Source organism: Euphorbia lathyris, chromosome 3 (genome assembly GCF_963576675.1).
Source record: "Euphorbia lathyris chromosome 3, ddEupLath1.1, whole genome shotgun sequence".
NCBI lineage: Eukaryota > Viridiplantae > Streptophyta > Magnoliopsida > Malpighiales > Euphorbiaceae > Euphorbia > Euphorbia lathyris.
The window spans coordinates 27,436,488-27,459,260 of record NC_088912.1 but is presented as its reverse complement, the minus strand read 5'-3'; the positions used below and the strand labels follow the sequence as shown (position 1 = coordinate 27,459,260).

The 22,773-nt window shown below is 35.6% G+C and overlaps 1 protein-coding gene across 2 annotated transcripts; it reads left to right on the top strand.

Annotated features, from left to right (window-relative positions):
• Positions 1-4,507: 4,507 nt before the first annotated feature.
• LOC136222130 (protein SEMI-ROLLED LEAF 2) lies at positions 4,508-17,754 on the top strand. Of its 2 annotated transcripts, XM_066009621.1 has the most exons (21): positions 4,508-4,641; positions 4,773-4,839; positions 5,231-5,391; positions 6,020-6,094; positions 6,323-6,438; positions 7,243-7,357; positions 7,975-8,103; positions 9,431-9,478; positions 9,601-9,761; positions 9,850-10,046; positions 10,147-10,439; positions 11,067-11,216; positions 11,313-11,672; positions 11,791-11,937; positions 13,347-13,422; positions 13,911-14,038; positions 14,148-14,348; positions 14,782-14,922; positions 15,015-15,143; positions 15,334-15,531; positions 17,191-17,754. In XM_066009621.1, exons 3-21 carry the CDS (start codon positions 5,257-5,259, stop codon positions 17,347-17,349), a joined length of 2,958 nt encoding a protein of 985 aa, XP_065865693.1. In that variant the 5' UTR covers positions 4,508-4,641; positions 4,773-4,839; positions 5,231-5,256; the 3' UTR covers positions 17,350-17,754. The 2 variants fall into 2 exon arrangements, with proteins under 2 accessions (XP_065865693.1, XP_065865694.1); XM_066009622.1 differs by lacking the exons at positions 4,508-4,641; positions 4,773-4,839; positions 5,231-5,391; positions 6,020-6,094; positions 6,323-6,438 and having other exon boundaries at positions 7,979-8,103.
• Positions 17,755-22,773: the final 5,019 nt, after the last annotated feature.

Sequence of the window (22,773 nt, the reverse complement as noted above, 5' to 3'; positions counted from 1 at the left end):
GGAAAGCGAAAATGGTAAGATTTACGGTTTTATTTCGTTCATTTTCGCTTTGATTTGAGATCTGTGGATCGTTTTTGAAAATCGTCGGAATCGCAGTCGGGCGTATGAACATCACGCCCGACCTGTGGTTCTGGCATAAGAGCATCACACCCGACCAGTGGTGCGGGCGTGATAGCCACATGCCCGAACCACTAGTTGGGCGTGATGCTCGAACGCCCGCACCACTGGTCGGACGTGATGTTCATACGTCCGACCAGTGGTTCGGGCGTGATTTGCATACGCCCAAGGTTTTTTTTTAATTTTACATTATTTACATTTTTGATTAACTAGATGTAATTTTTTGTGTAATTTAGTGTGTAATTTTTTTTTGTGTGTGTAATTTTTTGTGTAACTTTTTTTTAAAATTTTACATTATTTACATTTAGTATAATTTATAATTTATATGTTACCATTTTTTATTAACTAGATGTAATTTTTTGTAGACGGAGCGACCTGTTATGGGTGGAAAATCCATCCCGTCATCTGCTCGTCGTCTAGATATGGACGACGAGGATGATACACCACGTCATACGAGATTGCGTGGTGTTGATATATCCGGTCGTAGGCGGAGAGGGGTTGCGATGGACTAGGTGAGGAGGGGGGCCGATTGTGGATCAGCCCGATATTCATGGATCGGAGGGGGCGACGGATTTTGGTGACAGAGAGCCTGATAGCAATTCTATAGAGGACTACTTGGATGTGGTAGTCCAGGTACTGCGACAGTCTGCAGCTGCACGTGATCGCGAGGGTGAGGATATCGATGAGCAGCCGACTCCGGTCAGACAGCCGTCCCAGCGCATAGGAGGTTGCTTTGCGACTACATGTATTTTTTAGTATAATTTTATAATTTTAGTATAACTTTAGTATAATTTTATAACTTTAGTATAGTTTAGTATAATTTTATAATTTTAGTATAATTTTACAACTTTAATATAATTTTAGTATAATTTTATAATTTTAGTATTTTAGTATAATTTTATAATTTTAGTATAATTTTAGTATTTTAATATAATTTTATAATTTTAGTATAATTTTATAATTTTAGTATAATTTTAATAGAACTTTAGTATAATTTTAGTATTTTAGTATAATTTTACAATTTTAGTATAATTTTAGTATTTTAGTATAATTTTATAACTTTAGTATAGTTTTAGTATAATTTTATAATTTTAGTACAATTTTAGTATAATTTTATAATTTTATAATTTTAGTATAATTTTATAATTTTAGTATAATTTTATAACCTTAATATAATTTTATAACTTTAGTATAGTTTAGTATAATTTTATAATTTTAGTATAATTTTAATAGAATTTTAGTATAATTTTAGTATAATTTTATAATTTTAGTATTTTAGTATAATTTTATAACTTTAGTATAGTTTTAGTATAATTTTAGTATAATTTTATAATTTTAGTACAATTTTAGTATAATTTTATAATTTTAGTATAATTTTATAACTTTAGTATAGTTTAGTATAATTTTATAATTTTAGTATTTTAGTATAATTTTAATAGAACTTTAGTATAATTTTAGTATAATTTTATAACTTTAGTATAGTTTAGTATAATTTTATAATTTTAGTATAACTTTAGTATAATTTTACAACTTTAGTATAATTTTATAACTTTCAGGGACCAGCAAACGTCCCAAAGCTAGTGAGGACGAGAGCTGGCTAGTTAGTGGACCGGTGGATGGTGGCCCCGTTGATGGTTCCGTGATTCCTAGTTTTCTAGGACATGTGCCTCACGGATGCTGGGAGGAGAGCTTCGGTCATTTCTGACATGCTACAACAGATCAACAGCATGCCGAGATTTGTGGCAGTGGTTTTCTGGTGCGTCACCCGAGGTAAGAATAATATAGTTTGTCAACATTTATTGTAATTTGTATTTTTAACTATAAACATAAAAAACATTCAGTAATTGTATAAATTGTATACGTGTCATTTTACAGCTGAAGGAGATGATCGAGAAGACTGGGTTGTCTCACCTTCCACATATCATGTTTAGGAACCTCGACACTCCGCTGTTGACTGCGTTCGTGGAGCGTGGCAGCCCGATACGAACTCCTTCCGCATGCCATTCGGGGAGATGACTATCTAGCTGCATGATGTATAACAGATTCTTCGGATCCTGATCGACGGTCCGATGGTGTCCGAGTCTCCTACTACTGACCGGCTTCATGCCATGTGCATGATGATGTTTGGGGTGGATCGGGAGCAGTTTTTGTCGCCGGGCCGACATTTATAGAGTGGTGGAGGTACATTTGTTGAGGTTGTACACAGGCTTGTCATCCAGGGTAGGGATGATGCTACTCGGGCCACAGCGTGGATGTGGCTTATACTTGGATCCACTTTATTTGTTGACAAGAGTGGAGATAGGATTAGACCGGTCCATCTTGCCGAGGTTTACGGCGGTGTTAGAGGGGCATCTGGATTTTCATGGGGGTCTGCTACACTTGCCACGTTGTACCGGCAATTGGGGATAGCGAGCAGAGGAGACTGTTCTAGTATATGCGGATGTTTGATCCTACTGCAGGCGTGGATATACGAGTATTTTTCGGTGTTCCGACCGCATAGAATAGCTCACGTGATCCCAGCTGACCATGCCCGTGCACTGAGATGGGAGGTCGGGGTACCAGACAAGACGACCGCCCGACTAGATACCATACGCGGGCAGCTGGACCGTATGACGGCAGCAGAGGTATTTTATAAAATTTTAGAATTAATTTAAGTATTATTTATAATATATTATTATTTATTATTGAGTATTATTTTTTTTCAGGTGACGTGGTTGCCTTATGGTCCTGTCCCCGATGATGATCGGCTTCGAGTGTCCTACGCCGGTTGGATATGGTGTAGAGACATCGTCGAGCCGTATATGCCCGATCGAGCGCTGCGACAGGTCGGATATACTCAGCCTATCCTAGCTGAGCGTATTAGACCTGATAAAGTAGTACGACCATGGAGATCTTTATCGTACAAGCTCACGCATTCCTCTGTCACAGTTGAGGATACCTGGCAGAGATTTCCATCGGCTCAGGGTATTGATCAGAGGAGATGCCGACCAGTTGGATATGATCCCACTGCCTGTGATCCTGCTTATATGGACTGGTATATGCGATATTCGCATCCTCATCTCCTTCATGCACCACAAGCTGGACCGGTCCAGCATGCTCGCGTCAACAGCGAATTTGTAAGTTTATTATTTAATATTATTATTTAGTATTAGTTTATATGTATTTATTTTTTAATATTTAATTTAATTTTTTTTTGCAGTGGGTTAGCTGGTTGTGGAGTGTCACCCAACTAGCGGCTACCCACCGATCTGACGAGGATGCTCCACGCGTTAAGAGGGAGATGGATGAGTTTATGGAGGCGTGGCGTCGGGCGAACTAAATTATTTTTGTAGAATTTCATACATTTTAACACTTTTCATATTATATGTACTCTTTTATGTTTATTAATTTTTATTTTAATGTTTATGTTTTTAAATTTTATTTGTTAAAGGGTAATCCGAGTTTCTAAACGGATAATTTGAGTTAACCACAATTATGAACAATTTTTTTGTGATTTATTCATGCGGGCGTGTGGTAATCACGCCTCACCACATGATGAAGCGTGAGGCTAGTCAGTCCTTGGTAAGCAAGTACGGATATCTTAAGGAATAGGATAAAGAAAGTAAGCCAATGCCTTTTTTAGGAGTTCATCAATTAGAAGCAGGCAAAATGGTGATGAAGATTGGTCCAAACCTTCGACCAGCGACACCTCTTTATCTGTATCGGCTTACTGGAAAGCATGGCTATCAGTAGTCCATTGAGTACGCTTTCCAGTCTTCGAAATCGTGGAGTCCGAAAAAGGGGGAACGCTGCCAGTATAATACGAAAATTCTTCATATAAGGTAAATTAGTGTGATAGCCTCACGCCCCACCATGTGGTGATGCGTGATTACCACACGCCCGCGTGTCAGGAGAGGTTTTTTCTCCATTTTTCCACCTCCAAGTCTCAAAAGGTACTTTCGTCCTTTCACGGGACTAGAGGTGGGAAATTAGGGCTGGGTTTAACAACACCCTTAAAATATTCACTGAGTATGAAAAAAAGATATATTGGAGGGACACATATGTCATAAAATCAAAAAGGTAAACTTCCTGAAATCGCGGGACCGTTGGAGTTTATGTAATGAGTTGAGAGAATTAATTAATTTTGCTCTTTCAATCCAGCAACAACGAACAGCTACGCATTTCCCTTTCTTTAATTTATTTTCATAAACTCAACTCACAGCTGGTCACGTTTCTTTCAGTCACGGCCCCACCATTACCCTCCACATAATCCAAAGAGTCCATCTAACGGAATCACCTCTTCAACCACGTGTCGTTATTTGGTTCCTTTACTCAAAATCCAACCGTTTTCACTCACGCTTTCACTGTTGCAATGATTTTACGCGCTGTAACGTTATCACGATATCTGAAATTTATGTTTATATTTTGCTAATAGAAATATTTAAATTTAACTGGAAATATTATCATTTTCCAAAAAGAGAGAGAGAAGACGTCCAGGGGGAGATGTCAAGCTCTCCTCTTTTCGCCATGGAATAATTTTCTCAAGTAATCTCCTTCACTTTCTTGCGAATTCCAGTCACATTTGATGGATTTAATTGTTAATCATTTGATTATCACTTGTGTTTATGCTTTCATTTTTCTTCATTGACGAGATTGTGCGTAATTATGGCTTTCAGGCTATTCCAGATCGTGATCACAACTCCTCAATTGTCTCCGAACTATAATTTATTATATTTTGGATAGGTCAGTATCATTGAATTTTTCGTAATTTAGTTCTATTTTGATTTGGTTCTTCAGTGTTTGTGCCTCTTTAACCATGGAATTTTGCTGATTCATTACGGGTTTTTGGCCTTTTGCTGTCTTGCATTCTTTGAAGAGCCAAAAACACAATTGAGTTTATGAGAGATCTTTCAACTTTTTTTTGTTGATGATAATAGGCATAGCATAAGGACACAGCTGAAGTATAGTTTTGTGAATTTGACCTGTTCCTGACTGGTTTGGTTAGTGGTGGAACTTATTGAAATTTAGTTAAACATTTAAGATATTGACAATGGGGGAAAGAGGATTGTGGATAAGATTGGTTAGATATGAATCATTGTTGATTGAATTTTGATTTTTGGATTGGTGTCCACAGGGTAGGCTTCTTGAGTTTCTCAGTAGATGGGGGTTATGTCAAGACGGGTTCTACCTGTTTGTGACAACCTCTGTTTCTTCTGCCCTTCATTGCGGGCAAGGTCTAGACAGCCTGTTAAGCGTTATAAGAAGATCATTGCTGAAATTTTCCCCCGGAATCAGGTGATGCCTTTGTCTTATTTTTCATGCTATATGGCTTTTGAAATTGTGTCGTTATAAGTATGTTTACTGCCGGTTTAAACTTTTAGATGGTGCTGTTAACTGTGGCTTTTTTCGGTTGTTACTTTTACTTTTGGAGGTGATCCATGCCCTATTATACTGTGAATATTAAAGTTGTAAGATAGTGGTGATTTGGTGGACTTATAAGTTTCTGCATGAATATGTAGATGAATTGATGCTGTAAAGCTTATACGTTTCTATTTGTGTTCATGTATGGTGGATTTTAAGTTTATCGATTTTCACTCTGTAGGTGACATTGTTGATGTCATTTTATTTTAGCAGCAATAGTGAATGTTATCTTTATCAATGATATTAGAGCGATTGGAAATGAACTTGAGTAGAGGTAGCTTAAAACATATGTTTACTATCTTATCACTATTCTAGTGAAACCTAACAATTGTGATGGTCTCTTGTTTGAAGTGCTTGAGGGCTTTTCATTCCCTCGTTCACCCTATAATACCCACAAAAAGCGGTAGCAAAAAAATAATAATAAAAAAAAGATTAAAAAGAAAAGATACTTGGATAAAAGGAGTAGAGTTCACACGCTCTTTATTTTCTGTATCATTTTCAGGAGGCTGAACCAAATGATCGAAAAATCGGGAAGCTTTGTGACTATGTTTCAAAGAATCCACTACGGGTTCCCAAGGTGTGTTTTCCTGAACATTTCATGATGCAGATCTCTGAACTTGTTGAATTTAGTGCAACTCAACCTTTTCTGTGGTTTGTTGGGTTTAGAGAATATTCTTATTGATAGGCATTTTTCAGAATGCTACACAGCTCATTTAGATGCTTGTTTTCTAATTTGTAATAATGGAAAAAGTGGAGTGCTGACTTGCAATTGCCTGCTATCTTACAATTTCAATTGTCTGAACAGATTACAGAAACACTGGAGCAAAGGTTTTACAAGGAGTTGCGGCATGACAACTTTGGATCAGTGAAAATTGTTGTGTGTATTTATAGGAAATTTTTGTCATCATGTAAGGAGCAGATGTAAGTTATGCACCCTGGTTACCCAACTTATCTGAAAAATCGTAGTTTGAAATTTATGGTGACAGTCTCATAATGTCATTGTTTTATGTTATATACACATAAATATATCAAGTTTCAAATTATTGCATCATATTTTGCATTTTGTATAGTCACACCCACCATAATTTCACATCCTGCTTTCCCCCTACCGGAAAAAGTGGAAAATAGATGAAATGTTTGTTTTACGCTGTTTGGTACACTGCTAGAAGAAATAGAGAAAATGACCGCTCAATAAACATAAAGTAGAAAAAGGAAGTTGTATAAATAAACTAGCAAAACTAGGATTTATTACATACTCCCTCCGGTCCTTAATAGATGCCGATTAAAGTTTTTCACCAAAACCAATAAAATGTTGATTAGACTATTAAAATGACTAGTTTACCCTCAACACTTCTCCTAGAACTCTACTTTCTACGCAAAAAATCTCTTTCTTCTTAAATATTGTGCCTTAATTAGAATTATTTGCATTGATTACTAATCCTCTCTCTTATCATAAATAATGGAAAATTCGAGAAAAAATTGTCAAAAGTGCATTGATAATATAAAATGGCATATAAAAAAGAACAAATTGATAATCCTAAAACGACATCTATTAGAGACTGGAGGGAGTAATTTTTTAATTCCAAGGTACAATATAAACTTTTTTTTGGTTACAAGGTACAATATAAACTTTGAAATGCCACGATTGTGCTTCTCTTTCTGCACAAGATTTTTTTTTTTTTTTTTTTAAAGATATTTGCTGACAGTTTTCTGAATGGTTTGCAGGCCACTATTTGCCAGTAGTTTATTAGGCATAGTACGGAGTCTTTTGGATCAAAATGGGAAAGATGAAATGCAGATTCTTGCTTGCAGTGTTCTTGTTGACTTCATAGATTGTCAGGTTTGTAATTACTAAAATTTGTCTTTGTGGATGACATCATGATAATCAATCAACCTTGCCGCACCCCTCTCCCCCAACGCAGACCAAAAGAAAGGAAAAAAGAATCTAGAAGTAAATGCGTTGAATCTGTCTATTAAAAACAGATCTGTTATTGTTACAGTGGTAAAAATAACTTGTTTCTGGGTTTCACCTGATAATTTTACTTGAAAATATACTTAAGCATACAGTATAAAACTAATAAGTAAAAGTGTCTCTTAGTGAGAAAAGTTTCTCACTAGGTAATTTTAGAACTTGTTGGTACTCGAAGTAACTCTACCACAAAAATAGTTTTTCATAACAAATTCTTTCATGAATAATAGTGACAATGATGAAAGTAACAAAAGTTTATTATATGCACTCATCTTCACATATTTGTTTATGTTATGGCTCCTACATGAATTCTTACCTGTACCACTAAGCACCCACTTCCTCATCCTCTTCTGTTTGCCATTTTGCACCAAGCCTGTAATAGGTTATTTGCTATAGTATTTGCTTAAATCATATTTTAGATCATGTACTGTACTGTAAATATTATTTTTGCAGTTTCTTGGTGCTAACTTTTTTCTAATAAAAAATAGACAGATGGCACACACATGTTCAATTTAGAAGGCCTCATTGCCAAGCTTTGTCAATTGGCTCAAGATTTTGGTGAAGGTGAAAAAATGCTGCGTTTGCATTCAGCGGGGCTGCAAGCGTTAGCTTCCATGGTAGTGTTGACCTTCCACTGGCTCTGCGTGTTTTTTCTATTTTAACATGCATTTCAGTACTCATGAGGAATGTCTTGCCAGATCACTTTTGGATTATACTCTATTTTCGTTATATTTTGATTATTGAAATTGTGCAAAACAGCATTAACAGTATTGATTGGTTGGAATTTGCTGCCTGTAAGAATTATTAATCTCTTCTTATCCTTTTCCCCCTTTGCTTGCAATCTTGATGATCACATAGCTCGCTAATAGGTCAGTTACTTGTATTATTAAATTTGTCATAGTTGATAGTGTACTTCTATAAATGGGTAATGCACTTATTTCAATTAGAGAAATGGACACTCCTGGGGTGAGGAATAGGAAAACAATGTCGATATGATTAGAATACAGAAGTGCAGCTGTCACTGGCTTTCCTGCATAGCATTGTAATTGCTGTTCTGGTCTTCAAATTGATTTTCATATCTTTCACTACTACATTAATTTCTATTCCTTGATGTCTTTTAATTTCATTATGTTCACTGTCAGAGAGAGTTTCTGGAGAATGGAAATAGGGGATATACCTCTTCCTAGGTTTCCAGTTGCTGCTAAATACCCAAATAGGAAAATATAAGAAATAAAGCATAAAACAATGTGGAACTGCCTGAAATTTGGTATGCTGTTACAAGTTTCTTGAGGTGGGACAAAAAACTGGTTATGCATTTGTTTTTCTCCACAATTATGTTACCCTTCAAAGAAAAATGCAGTGATGCTTTGGGCTTTGAAAATCTGACTTAGTGTGTCTCATAAACCAAACATGAACTCAAGCTTTAACCCATGGGTTTTTAAAGAAGTATAAGGTGTTGGCTGGCTCTGAGTATAGTACAAAATTTCAAAACATTACTTCAAAACATGGAGTCACATGAAGATTAACTACAATTTTTGAAATAAAATGTCAAAGCCAAAGTAAAATGTTGAGGGATCCCTTATTTTTTATGTTTTGGATCAAACGGTCATCAGATCAATCCTAGTTTGCATTTTAATCAAGTTTTTTCAAAACATAAAAATGCAAAGTACATACTTGGATCTAACATGTATATAACTTGCATTTGGTATTACTAATGGGACTGGATTTGAACCTTACTTAGAGTACTTCGTTTCGAGCTTTTCGTTTTGCTAAATGGCTCTAGAAATTCATATATATTTGCATAGAGTTCATCTGCCACTACTATTCTACATCAATTTTACTTTTACCTTGTCATGGTTTGAGTGGTAGGATATTTTGATTAATGATCTTATTTATGCTGTTACTTTCCACCTTGATGCCTTCTTAATATTATTTTGTTTGCAGGTGTCTTTCATGGGTAAGCATTCACACATCTCAATGGAGCTTGACAATGTAAGCTCCTTGTTGATGTTATCTTTATATGAACAAGCATTTGTAGGAAGAGGAAAAACTGTTTAACGTTCACAGTTATTGGCCAATGTTATTGACTGAAAATTCTTTTTATTATGTAATAGATCATATCAGTCACTTTGGAGAACTACATTGATTCCCAGAAGACCTTAGGAAATTCCAACGAAGATGAAGTGCCTAAAGAAGATGACACTGAATCATCTTTCCTAGATATTAGTAAGCCCATGCCAAGTCTCATTAGCGATCCTGAACTAGACCCCTCAATGTAAGGTTTCTTGTGTTGATTGAAATGATGTTTATTTAGAGAAAGAATTTTGAAATAATTATATTTGCCTGTTTCAAAATTGAAACAGGGATGTTTCCAGAAACCCATTTTACTGGTCTAGGGTTTGCTTACGAAACATGGCCAGATTGGCAATGGAAGCTACCACAGTACGCCGTGTGCTTGAACCACTGTTCCATAACTTTGATGCTAACAATCATTGGCCCCTAGAAAAAGGAGTTGCATACCCTGTTTTAATATATTTGCAGTCGCTGTTAGAGGAAACAGGTTATAACAAGAATCTTGATACACTGTCATTTCTGGAACAATTATGGTTCTAATGATCTTCTTATAGCTATATTTGACATTGATTCTGATGTTACTACAGGAGAAAATCCGCATACACTATTATCTGCCCTTGTCAAGCACTTGGATAATAAGAATGTTGCCAACCGACCTCTTATACAAACAGATGTTGTTAACATCACCATTCAACTTGCACAAAATGCAAAGAAGGAGACCACAGTTGCAATAACTGGTGCAATATTTGACCTAATTAAGCATTTGCGCAAGTGCCTGCAAAATTCAGATGAACTATGCAGCGATGGAGATTCTGCTGATAACAGAAAAGCTGATCTTCAGTTAGCTTTAGAAAAATGCATCTTTCAGCTTTCAAATAAGGTTTTATGGCTTATTTCATTTCATACTTCACCTTACGTTATAGTACACTCCCTTCGTTTATTGAATTTGATGAGGGTTACAGATTTAATAGGGCAAACGTATTATGGGGTTTTGAAACTACTAACGAGTGCCACTATTAATCTACTTATGTTCTCCATAAAGCTTGTCAGATTTTTTACTTGTTAATTTTGTTTCTCATATTCTCCACCTTGCAGTGACCATTTTAGTGTGTGAGAGATTCTGTTTTTAGATGTCTTTAAAAACTTGCACATGCTGAGACTGAGAACTGAGAGAGGTTGTTGCATTAATGTTTTTGAGAGAGAGTAAGAGATATTTGCTCTCTTGGAATATATCTCCACTTTCATTTCATATTATGCTATTTCTTCTCAGAGTTGTGGTCTAGATCTTCATTAGTTTGCTTCACACTTCTTAATGTGAAACTTATTTGTAACAACCTTATTTTTCTGCAATGAAAATGCACCTTATTGGAAGTGTAACAAAACAAGTTTTAGGTACGAATTGGCTCAATAAGTACTCTACATAAGCTAATTTCTTTTTTTGTCTTCGTATATGTGTATACCAAATCTGTCAAATAAATTATTTTATATAACTTTTTCTATCTAACAGGTTGGAGATGTGGGGCTTGTACTTGACAAAATGGCTGTGTTCTTAGAGAATATTCCAACATCTACTATTGCAGCTAGAACAACAATATCTGCGGTGCATCGAACAGCAAAGATCGTTTCATCTATTCCTAATGTATCATATCACAAGAAGGCAAGTAGACAAACCGAAATTGATATATGCTTCGAGCTGTTCAAATCTTGTAAAACAATCCAAGACTTTATGTGACATCTGCAACTATTTTTCCAGGCCTTTCCTGATGCTCTATTTCACCAGTTGCTCATAGCAATGACCCATCCAGATCATGAGACAAGAGCCGTAGCACACAGCATCTTAGCTGCTGTGCTTATGCCATCGTTGTTGTCTCTTCGGTCAGGCCAAAATAACAAAATACTGGAAGCTGTTTCTCCAATTTTTGGTATAATGCACAAGACAAAAAGTCAAAGTTTCTCCTTTCTGAATGAAGGCAATGATAAACACAAAGAAACAGATGGAGAATCATGGGTAGATGAAAATCCAATATTGGGTATTGATGGAGAGCAATGTAGAGAAAGTGAGTTAAATTCTCAGTCAATTAGTGCCATCTGTTCTATCACTGATGGGAAAACTGTATGTAACTCCTACTTATTATTTACACTTTTGTTTCCTTTTACATGTTCAATCATTATTTATTTTCTTAATTTTAAATCATACAAGTGTTCTAAGCTTGTTAAATTATTATCATCAGCAAACTTCTCTTCGATTGAGTAGTCGTCAAATCAGTCTTCTGCTTTCATCAATATGGGTTCAGGCAACATCTGCTGAAAATATGCCTGCAAATTTTGAGGCAATGGCTGGCACTTATAACATTGCTTTGCTGTTTATTCGCTACAAGGCAAGTCTTCTTCATACATTGTTAGTATTGATTGCTTCTTTGTTGTTTTGAAGCTTTTGAATCTTGCTATTAGAAGCTTGAACTTCAGGTGTCCGACGTTCTTTGTTTCTCCACCAATATGCTGGCTAGCATCTTAGTTGTAGGATCTGGAGAATGCCAAATGATATATTTATAAAGGGAACCAACCAATCATATCTCTGATTCTGACTAGTTTTGTGTATTCTAACGATTTAAACAATTTGAAAAGAAAAATTAGAAAGGTAAAAGAAAGATGTTTGTTGCGATGGATGTGTGGCCATAGGAGAAAGGATCGGGGGAGGAATGAAATAATTAGGACGAAAGTAGAGGTTACATTTATTGAGAATAAAATGAGGGAAAATCGACTAAGGTGATTTGGCCATGTAAGACGAAGAGCGCCTGATGCACAGTGTGGCAAAGGGATGTAATGGTGAGGGGTAGGGGAATGCCTAATCAAACTTGGTAGAGGGTGATTGACATTGATATGATTTTATTGGGGATTGAGGAAAATATGACAGTGGATAGGATGGAGTGGAAGGAGAGAATTTATGTCGCTGACACGACTTGATTTCACGGTTTCGTATGACGGTTCATGTTAGCCGACCCCGAACCATTTCGGGACTAAGGCTTTGTTGTTGTTGTTGTTATTATTATTATTTGGAGAAGTAGATGAACTAAATGCAACTAAACTGGATATCGAGCTCCACAGTTATCAATGGCCTCATTGTATATGTAGGATGAAATAAGTGGGATGTGTAATGTTCTTGTTCTTTTATTAATAACCTTGAAAGAGTGGAATTTCTCACAATTTGAGAATAAGGACATTCTTTGAGTATATGGGAAGCATATGGGGATTGGGAAGTTGTAAACCTTTTGAACCTGGTTTTCGGTTGGCTGTCTCTCTTGTGTAACAGCCTATATTCAAATTGCAGATAGTTGGTAAAATCTATGCTGATAGAGAATAATTTAATTTAATACTGATATATACTAAAATGAAGAGACATGTTTACTGCTCCCATGTCTCAAACAGACAGTCCATATTTCTACTTTAGCCCGTCGTAAATTATAGTCCACTTTCCTTTTTTAGACTTAAGTTAATTTTTAGTTTCTCAATATACCCTATTTAATGTGCATTTAAGTAGGAATATACAAGGAAAATCATGTGTGAAAAATTGTTCTTAAACTAAATTAATTTTATTTTCTTAACTATGTAAAAGGCTTACATTGGACTATCTTTGTGACCTTTCTTGAAGTGAAATTCTCAGTTTTCATTTTCTTACCATTTTCCCCCAATTTTTTTTACTTGGCATCCCTTCATGGAAGGATTTTTCTTTTTTTAAACTTTGATGGCCATTTTGACCTTGTGCTTTGATTAATTTTGCTGATGACAGACTTCCAATCTGATGGCTCTAATTCCGAGTTTTCAGCTGGCATTATCTCTTAGGAGCATCTCTCTGGACGAAGAAAGTAAGTTAATGAAACTTTAATTCCATTATTGTCAAGTTTGACAAATAAAGAATTAGTTAAGTAACAAAAAAGGAACAAAACTATATAATTATGGATAGCTGTGATAATTTATTTTCATCCAATTTGAATCTCATATAATATATGTTTTCCACTTTTTCATTTATAATATGGTCATCATTTTCCGTTTTAATATGTTTTACCAGTTTTATGTGTCACATATACACTTATGTAATTCAACTTTCAATGGTTAAATTTTTTCTCTTTCACAAGTGTGGCGTAAGTATTTTGAGTCCCCAAAAAAGTAATGTTATATTTGCTAATAGGAACATATGCTAGGATGATTTTTTCAATCTGCAAATACCCTCCCCATTAAAACATTTTATTCAACTGAAACCAATTGTGCATAATGTTTATATTGTAATAAATTTTATTGACAAATGCATATGTTGAAAATCTTGTACTATATCTTTCCCTTATGCACTATGAAGGAGGTCTACAACCATCTCGGAGAAGATCTCTCTTCACCATGGCGTCTTACATGCTTATTCTTACCGCTAAGGCAGGGAACTTCAGAGAGCTAATTCCTTTAGTTAAATCATGTCTGACAGAAAACACAGTTAAGTCTTGTTACCAATTACGTGTAAGCTGTTTGTTTATTTATGGTTTTGCATGTTTCTCCAAATTTATTCAATATAGCTGAATTAATTTATCATCCTTTTTGACAGGCTGATCCTTATCTTCGGTCAGTGAATGATGTCAGGCTGGAAGCTGTTAATGTGGAGTTTGATGGAGGGAAGATGTCATATGGATCAGAGGATGATGATGTTGCCGCATCAAAATCTCTATCTTTAGTAGAATTGGATGACAATCATTTGAGGGAAACTGTGATATCTCAATTGATTGCAAAATTTCCAAAGACTACAGAGGTGGCTTTCAGATTTATGCTTGTTCAATTTCATAGAAATATAAATAGTTATCAGTCTTTCTGGTCTCTAGTAAAAGGACTTTCTGAATGGCTTCTCATAGCAAAAGCATATAGCACCTAGCATAAGTAGTTTTTCATGGCATTTAGAACCTAACATGTTGATGAGGTGTGAGGATAGATTCATTGGAGTGCATAATCACTTGCACAAAGATGCTGAGTTTAGTTCTGTGAAATATTTTCAAAGAATTAACTCAGAAGAAACATGGATTATAGTAGTTATTCGTGTATGTCATTATTAGGTTGCATCAAATTACTAGGCTTTTTTCTGGGCAAGTGCAATAGTATATTGGTGAAAATTTCATACTTAGCTGTTGAGCTTGCTCTAGGGTTTTCTCTCTCTAGATTTGTATTAATTTGTCAATTTATCTCTCCAGGATGAGTTAGCAAGCATGAAGCAGCAACTTCTTCAGGAGTTTTCACCTGATGATGCTTACCCATTTGGGGCCTCATTGTTTATGGAGACACCAAAGCCGGGTTCGCCTCTTGCCCAAATGGAGTTTCAGGCTTTTGATGAGGTAATACCATTAAGAAAGTTTTCAACACTATAATCCAACTAAGCCATAACAGAATTTAATAGTTACAATGTCACACAATGGGTTTCTTTCAGATCATCCCTGCAGGTTCCTTGACAGATGATGATACATTCACTGAAGCTAATGGAAGTCAGTCGGGTCGAAAAACATCACTTTCTGTGAATTCACTTGATATTTTAGGTGTTAATGAACTTTTGGAATCAGTAAGTGGACTACTTTTTGCTTTTGTTTTTGGCCTAACAGAAAATGAACCACTGCGTGTGTTTGGCACCTTTAACAATGATATCCTATTTTTCAATTTTATCGCTGTAAATTCTTTTTTATCGATTTGGAAAATACCTTAGTTAACGATACTATTATATTCTCAATTAGACTTCCATTCGCAAACTGTAGGTCCTGGAGACCTCACGAGAAGTTGCAAGCTCCCAGATGTCCTCTACCCCTATACCATATGACCAAATGATGAGCCAATGTGAAGCTCTTGTGACAGGGAAACAACAGAAGATGTCCTTACTTCATGGTTTTAAGCATCAAAATGATGCTAGGATCTTCCCCAGTGAGGTTGAAAAGGACACTTCAGCATTTAATGAGGTTGGTTTATTCAGCATTTAACACTTCTTTTTGCTATCAATAATCATAGCAATAATAGATCAAAGTTAATGCATGTACACATCTGTCAATGGTGGATCAGCTTCCATCTTATCAGACTTCAATGAGATGACATTTTCCATTTTGATTGTTTTTTAATATTTTTTTTATGCGTATGTATGGCCCTCTAAATCTCAGCCTTGCAAACCTATAAATGATTAAATGCCATTGTCTTGGGCTATATGAAAGAGAGGCAAAAAATCTTTTCGGATTCTCTTTCTTCTCTCTCATATTAGTTCACTTGTATACTTGCGGTAAATTACACCCATGGCCCCTCAACTTTGACATACTTTCTTTACTACCCGTGGACTTCAAAACATGACCTAAGTCCTTGTAATTTGCCCTTTACCAACATAAAAGTCCCTTGTGAAAGTAAATGACCTCAAAATGGAAAATTTCAAGAATTAAAGTTGTTTAGAACCCATTTACATAGAACCACATTTTTATTTTCCAAAATCACCGTTTTCAGAGCTTTCTCTCTCCTAACCAAACAAGAGCTATATAGCCTCAAAACCAAGAAGTTCAAGAACTAATCAAGTGGTAAAATGTTAATGGACTTTTATGTTAGTAAAGTGCAAAGCTCGTGAATATTTATGTCCAGTGTTTGAAGTATAGGAGCCATAAAAATAAGGTATTGCTATATACCGCAATATGTTTTTCCAACCACCGCACTATTTTGACAATTATGCCCTTCTCATAATTTAAATTCAAAAACCAAAACTTTTTTTTTCATCTCTTTCTCTCCCAAGCCTAAAAACTCTAATTGGACGAAAATGGACCCGAGCATTCCCGAAGACCATGATTTCGTACACGAGGTAATCCTACGATATAAATGTAAATTAAAATTTCGTTTATTAAATTTTGATTTTTTTTTTAAAATGGATTTGGCCTAAACGGGCAGCGCGCACCGTTCCACCGTAAGGTGGAACGGATGCGCTGCTCGTTCCACCGTACGGTGGAACGAGTATGCCGTTCGTTCCACCGTACGGTGGAACGAGCATGCCGTTCGTTCCACCGTACGGTGGAACGAACGGCGCGTGCCGTTTCCACCACGGGTGGAACGGGCAGTTCGTCCGTTCCACCCATGGTGGAAACGGCACGGCCCGTCCGTTTAGGCTAAATTCGTACGGGTTCCGCCTCCGATTCGGAGGCGGAACCCGTGATTTCGGAGTAATTTTTTAAAAAAAACCTTACCGGAGCATTCATGAAGCCTTTACCCGGTCCTGCCTTTGGCGGCATGTTGTTTTAGGTCAGGTTTTTTGAAAATCCAAAAAGCTAGAGAGGATTTGAGAATTTTGATTTTTTGAGTTTAAATTATGAGGAGGGCATAATTGTCAAAATAGTGCGGTAGGTGGAAAAAATATTGCGGTAAATAGCAGCCCACTAAAAATAAGTAACCCCAAAGTTGAGGGGCATGGGTGTAATTTACCTAGTATACTTGTCTAAATCTTTCGTTTGTGACCTCTTTTTCCTTTTTATTCTTTTTCTGATTAGTTTGATTTCCAAAATCTTTGAAGCTCATTGATTAGCCAGCTATTAATATCCCAACTCAATAATAACATGAAAACATTTACGAACTATCCTATTTTGGCCTTGTTTCAGAAAGAAGAGTTATTAGACAGTGTTTTGGAGTTGAAAAATGACAACAAAAATCAAGCAAATGACCAACTTGCCCTCTGCTCAGTTGAGTATGGACAAAGCTCTTTCAGGTTACCACCTTCAAGCCCTTATGACAAATTCTTGAAGGCAGCTGGATGCTAATGATTTTCATCTTTTATACATAAACAATATATTTGTCTTTTAACTCTCCACTCTTCATTTTTCTTCTTGCTGATTCTTTGTCACCAAGACTTTACTCAAGCATTAGTAGTAAATTCATGTGAAGTTTTGCTTCGAGGTTACGTCAGTCAGTAATGTAAGACGTAACCTCGGCGGAAATCGGGGTCAATAGTTGTGATCTGTTAGAGATTATTTTGGGGTAGATTTGTTAATATATTGATATATAGAGGTTCCTAAGAACATTTTGCAGTTTGTACCAAATAATTTTGTTTTTATCTTTGTACAAATAGGCACACATTATTTTAGGCTTTGGGGACCTTTCATTTATTTATTTGTTACCACTGTATTATGACCTTATAAATTGAATGGCAAGTTCTATTCCTTTTATTCAATAGCATATTCAGGAAAATAGTTCTAGTATTTCATAGTTTCTTACATGCCCTAAAAAAAAGTTAGGGAAAAGTTAAAATAAACAGTTATGGTTTTGCTATTTGATACTTTGAGGACTGAAATTTCTTATGTAAAGTATTATTTTGTAAAAGGAAAATTACCATCCCCAAAATATGGTGATAGATTCAACCAATATAATAAGAATTACAGTAATGAAAAAATTACGGAATACTAAATATAATAAAATTTCCCGGATGAAGCATGAATGAATAAAGACAGATTTAGTCAAAATTCACTATCGTCCCTCATGATACAATAGAAACATGAGCGAAATTATCACCTAAGAAAAGATATAGATCGAATAAAGGAACAGAAACGAAAGATTGCAATGTTGTTCTTGATCAAATTAAAAAAAAAAAAAAGGAAAAAAATTAGTAAGGAAAAAAGCTTTTGGAAAGGAAAAGATCTTGGCTCCATAACATTTTCTTAAAAAAAACAAAACAAACCAGTTACATAGATAGAGAAAGGTTTCAAAGCGTTGCAACATTTTGATCCCAATGTGTGCAAATATGCAACACTTAATCTAAGACAATGGCAACATTTTGAAAATGTTGCAATAAATGTGTTTCAAACAGTTAAAACACCATTTTTTTTGGGTGTTGTTATACTTAGCCTCAAATTCTTTTTTGTCCGTCACGCGGGCGTGTGGCTATCACGCCTCACCGCATGGTCGGGCGTGATAGCCACACGCTCGCCCGCACGGTGAGGCGTGATGGACACACGCCCGCATGACGAAAAGGCAAAAAAAATAGCCCGTTAAACCCGTAAATACCTGTTACCAGCTCAAACTACACAATTGTACTTAAAACCTATAAATACCATACAATTTTAACTAAAATCAGTAACAATAATATAAGTTCATGAATAAATATTATTAATTACAACACATAAAACTAATATAATCTACTCCAAGCCGCTCTCCTTTCAGCGTATATATTGTCCAAGTGATGAACACTCGGTTCACGAAGTGTATGCCATTGGGTGGCAATGGGAGGCACTGGAAATCCAGGTCTTAAATAAAGACATATGTAGTGATGATAACTCCCCAAATGACAAATCACAATCTTTCGCTCTGGTGGTCTTCCATCGTCCGAACGCATCGGTAGTATAGTGCAACATCCTAACTGTGATGTAGTAAAAAGGAATATTACTGCATTCAATACAGATGCAGTAGCATATAAGTCATCCGGACTCACCATCTAGTGGGACTCACCACACCCTGCTCCTACCCATCTAATACACGTGAGGGTAGCATCGAATCCGTTCTAGAACACGGGCACATACAGATCACGGTGTGCCCGCATCTCATTCTCTATAAGCACTCTAATCAGCTTCCACTCCTCCTGATTATTTGTGATGGCATCGGCTAAAACACGAAATCCACAGTTACCATCTGCTACAACATCATGGTATCCAGTAATAAATGGTACGATGAGCCCTTGAACCCGATGTAAATGGTGGTAACCGGCGATATCCGCATCAAATCTGGCTGAAAATATTAATATATGAAATTCGTGAGCGATAATATATTTACTTTAACTTCAACATATATATTACTAAAATAAAATATACCCGGCATCTCATTGTTATGCACAGATGAGGATGAGGATCGGCCTCGACTATGACTACTCCTCGAAGGAGAGGACCGTGCACGACCTCGTGGTGCCTGACTGTACTAACATGCACTCGGATTCCGCTTCGTTGATGAATTCCCCTTTGGTCTACCCCTAACAGTGTCTTTGACCTCAGGTTCTTTGAAGCCACTTTGATCCGGGTTTATCTGATCATGAATCATCATCGATATGCTACGCACCATTGAAGGATCTAATTTTTCAACATTTTCCACAAGAGAGTGAAAAAACCGGTGATCCTCAGACCCGTCAGCATATACGGGAGCAGTAACTGGTATGTCACTCAAAGGCAAGTCTTTTTTCAATTTTTGGCTAAAGGGCGGTAACGTCTTTTTTCGAGGCTGGAAGTGTGAAATTAGGACTGGGTATAGTAATTCACTTTTTTTAATATAAATTAAATTTAAAAATAAATTTATTCAACAATATCCTACGTAAACAGCCATAGTTATAATTATTTGTAGAAATAATTACACTTCTACACATATACACTAATAGTTTGTGGTACTTTACCATTTCCTAACTAAAACTTTTCGTAAAGTTGCTTGAAACCTTTAACGACTCAAGTCAACCTTAATTAGTACCACTTGTTAATTTTTTTTTTAAAGTTGTGCGCAATGCACTTACATTAAACAAAGAAAAATTACATTAAAGACAAAGGAAAACCTCAACTCACCCCACTTTATGTGATTCGAACCCATGACCTCTAGGGTCATAGGTAAGTTCTCAATTCAATTTTATAATTTATCATATTATCAATTCCGTTAAAATCTCTAAACCAAATATCATCAATTAAATTAAATCTATAAATAGTACATTATCAATTCAATTCAATCAAACCCCCTAAATAGCACATTATCAGTTCAATTCAAGCAAAACCCCTAAATATTATATTATCAATTCAATTAAACCCCCTAAAATTTATCATATTATCAATTCAATTTAATCAAAACACCTAAATATCACCGGTTCAATTAAAACTCCTAACCGTCACATTATCAATTCAATCAAAACCCATCAAATTTATCATACTATCAATTTCATTAAAACCCCTAAATTAAATATCATCAATTCAATTAAACCCCTAAATATCATGTTATCGATTCAATTCAATCAAAAACCTGAAAATTAAAACTCCTAAATATCATCCATTCAATTTAGGGCCCTAACTATCACATTACAATTCAATTTAATCAAAATCCCTAAAATCATTAACCCCTGAGTAATTAAAAAATCCTAAATTAAAGATTTATATCTCTCTCCCTAAATAGGCAGTGTCATCTCCTCTCCTCGACAGTCTTCTCCAGGTGGCGTCTCCTCCCCTCCTTACCGTCGCTCGAAGTCGAACACATCGAAATAATGAAGAGCAGTAGTCTATAGAGAAACTCTTCCTTCCTCCGCGAAGGAAGAGTTTCTGCTTTAGTTTAATTAAGGAAGAAAAATAAAAATCAATTACACCATCTTCTCTATTTATCTTTAATTTCTTATTTTTCTTCTACTTTCACTCTTCTTTAAACCATGAATAATAATATTTGAATTGATTCTAGAAAGAGAAAAATTAATAAAAAGAAGAGAGAAAGTAGATGAAAAATAAGAAATTAAAGATAAATAGAGAAGATGATGTAATTGATTTTTATTTTTTATTTTGGGGTTTGTTTGTGATAATTAGATAATAAGGGGGGTTAATTTATAAAATAAATAAATATAAGGATAAAATTAACTATTTTTCTTTTGACTTTTGACCTTTTTAATACCGTTAGTCAAATTGGCATGTGTTTGCAAACGAAATGAACCTCAAGGGTACCATTTTGTAAGTTTTTAAACCACAAGGGTGCCGATCGAAAACAGTTGTAACCACAAGGTTTATTTTTATACTTTTTCCTAATTATTTTAAAGTAGCATATTAATTCACTGGACTTGTTTATTGTTTATAGTGATATATTGATTCATTAAATTTGTTTAAAGTAATATATATTTTAATTTGTACAAAAGCAATCTTGTTACGCCATGTAAACTTTGGATGTTAATCATGTCATTTCAACGAGCTAACGTGATATTTTGTAATTTTAGAAAACCAATCAATTTAGTAGCCAAAATTTGCAATGTATTAAGCAAGTTGAATGAGACTATCGTCGTATAATAAGCTAAAAAAGTGTTACAATCTCTCAATATTGTTCTCTTCCTTTCATCCCTCTCTCTGTTTTCCCAAGTGGCGGAGCTATTGGGGTCCCTCGGCTGCCGGCTCTACCTTTGAATAAAATCTGTTCAGTATTTGGTAACTCTCTTAATTTTATTAAGACGTGTTTGTAATATTATTTCAATATTTTAAAATTGTTGGATTGGTTAAAAGAAATGTTTTATTAGTTTGGTTAGGATATTAAGTGAACATATAGAAATACGTTTAGGATTTTCAGTTCATTTTTTATTTTTTAGTCACGAAACCATTTTATTATTATGCAGTAGGCTAAAAGAAATTGGCCGAATTTTGAAAAATTACTGCACAAACTACATGGCTAAAAAAGTGAGCTGTTATATACCGCAACTTTTTTTTTTCATCCACCGCACCCTTTTGACATTTATGCCCTTCTCATTTTATTTTTTTCAAAAACTCAATTTTTTTTTCTCTCTTTCTCTCCCAAGCCTAAAAACCCGAATTTGACGAAAATGGATCCGAGTATTCCCGAAGACCATGATTTCGAACACGAAGTAATCTTACGATATAAATTTAAATTAAAAATTCGTTTTTTAAATTTTAAATTTTTTTTTAAGGAATAAGCCTAAACGAATGCGCCACCCAGTTCCACCTTACGGTGGAACGAGCGTGGAACCCAGTTCCACCTTACGGTGGAACGAGTGCGCCACCCGTTCCACCTGATGGTGGAACGGGTGCGCCATACTTTTCACCTTACGGTGGAAAATATGGCCGACGCTGTTGCCACCACAGGCGGAACGAACAGTTCGTCCGTTCCGCCCGTGGTGGCAACGGCGTCGGAGTTCCGTTTAGGCAAAAAAAAAAAAAAAACGGGTTCCGCCTTCGAAAGAGGAACCCGTGATTTCGGACATATTTAAAAAAAAAAAAAACTTATCGGAAGATTCATTAAGCCTTTTCCCCTTCCTTCCTTTGGCGGCATGTCGTTTTAGGTCGGGTTTTATGAAAAGCTTCAAAAGCTAGAGAGGATTTGAGAGTTTTTGGTTATTGGTTTGAAATTGTGAGTAGGGCATAAATGTCAAAAGGGTGCGGTGGAAAGTATAATCTTTGCGGTATATAGCAATACCCCTAAAAAATTAGCCCCAAGTATCAAATACGCGCCACTGGTTTCCCCTCTTC

Bases quoted from the DNA above. Each gene is read 5' to 3' on its own strand.
- LOC136222130 (XM_066009621.1), top strand. From the start codon at position 5,257: ATGGGGGTTATGTCAAGACGGGTTCTACCTGTTTGTGACAACCTCTGT. The intron at 10,440-11,066 runs GTTTTATGGCTT...TCTATCTAACAG, and splicing joins TCTTTCAGCTTTCAAATAAG to GTTGGAGATGTGGGGCTTGT. The intron at 11,217-11,312 runs GCAAGTAGACAA...CTATTTTTCCAG, and splicing joins ATGTATCATATCACAAGAAG to GCCTTTCCTGATGCTCTATT.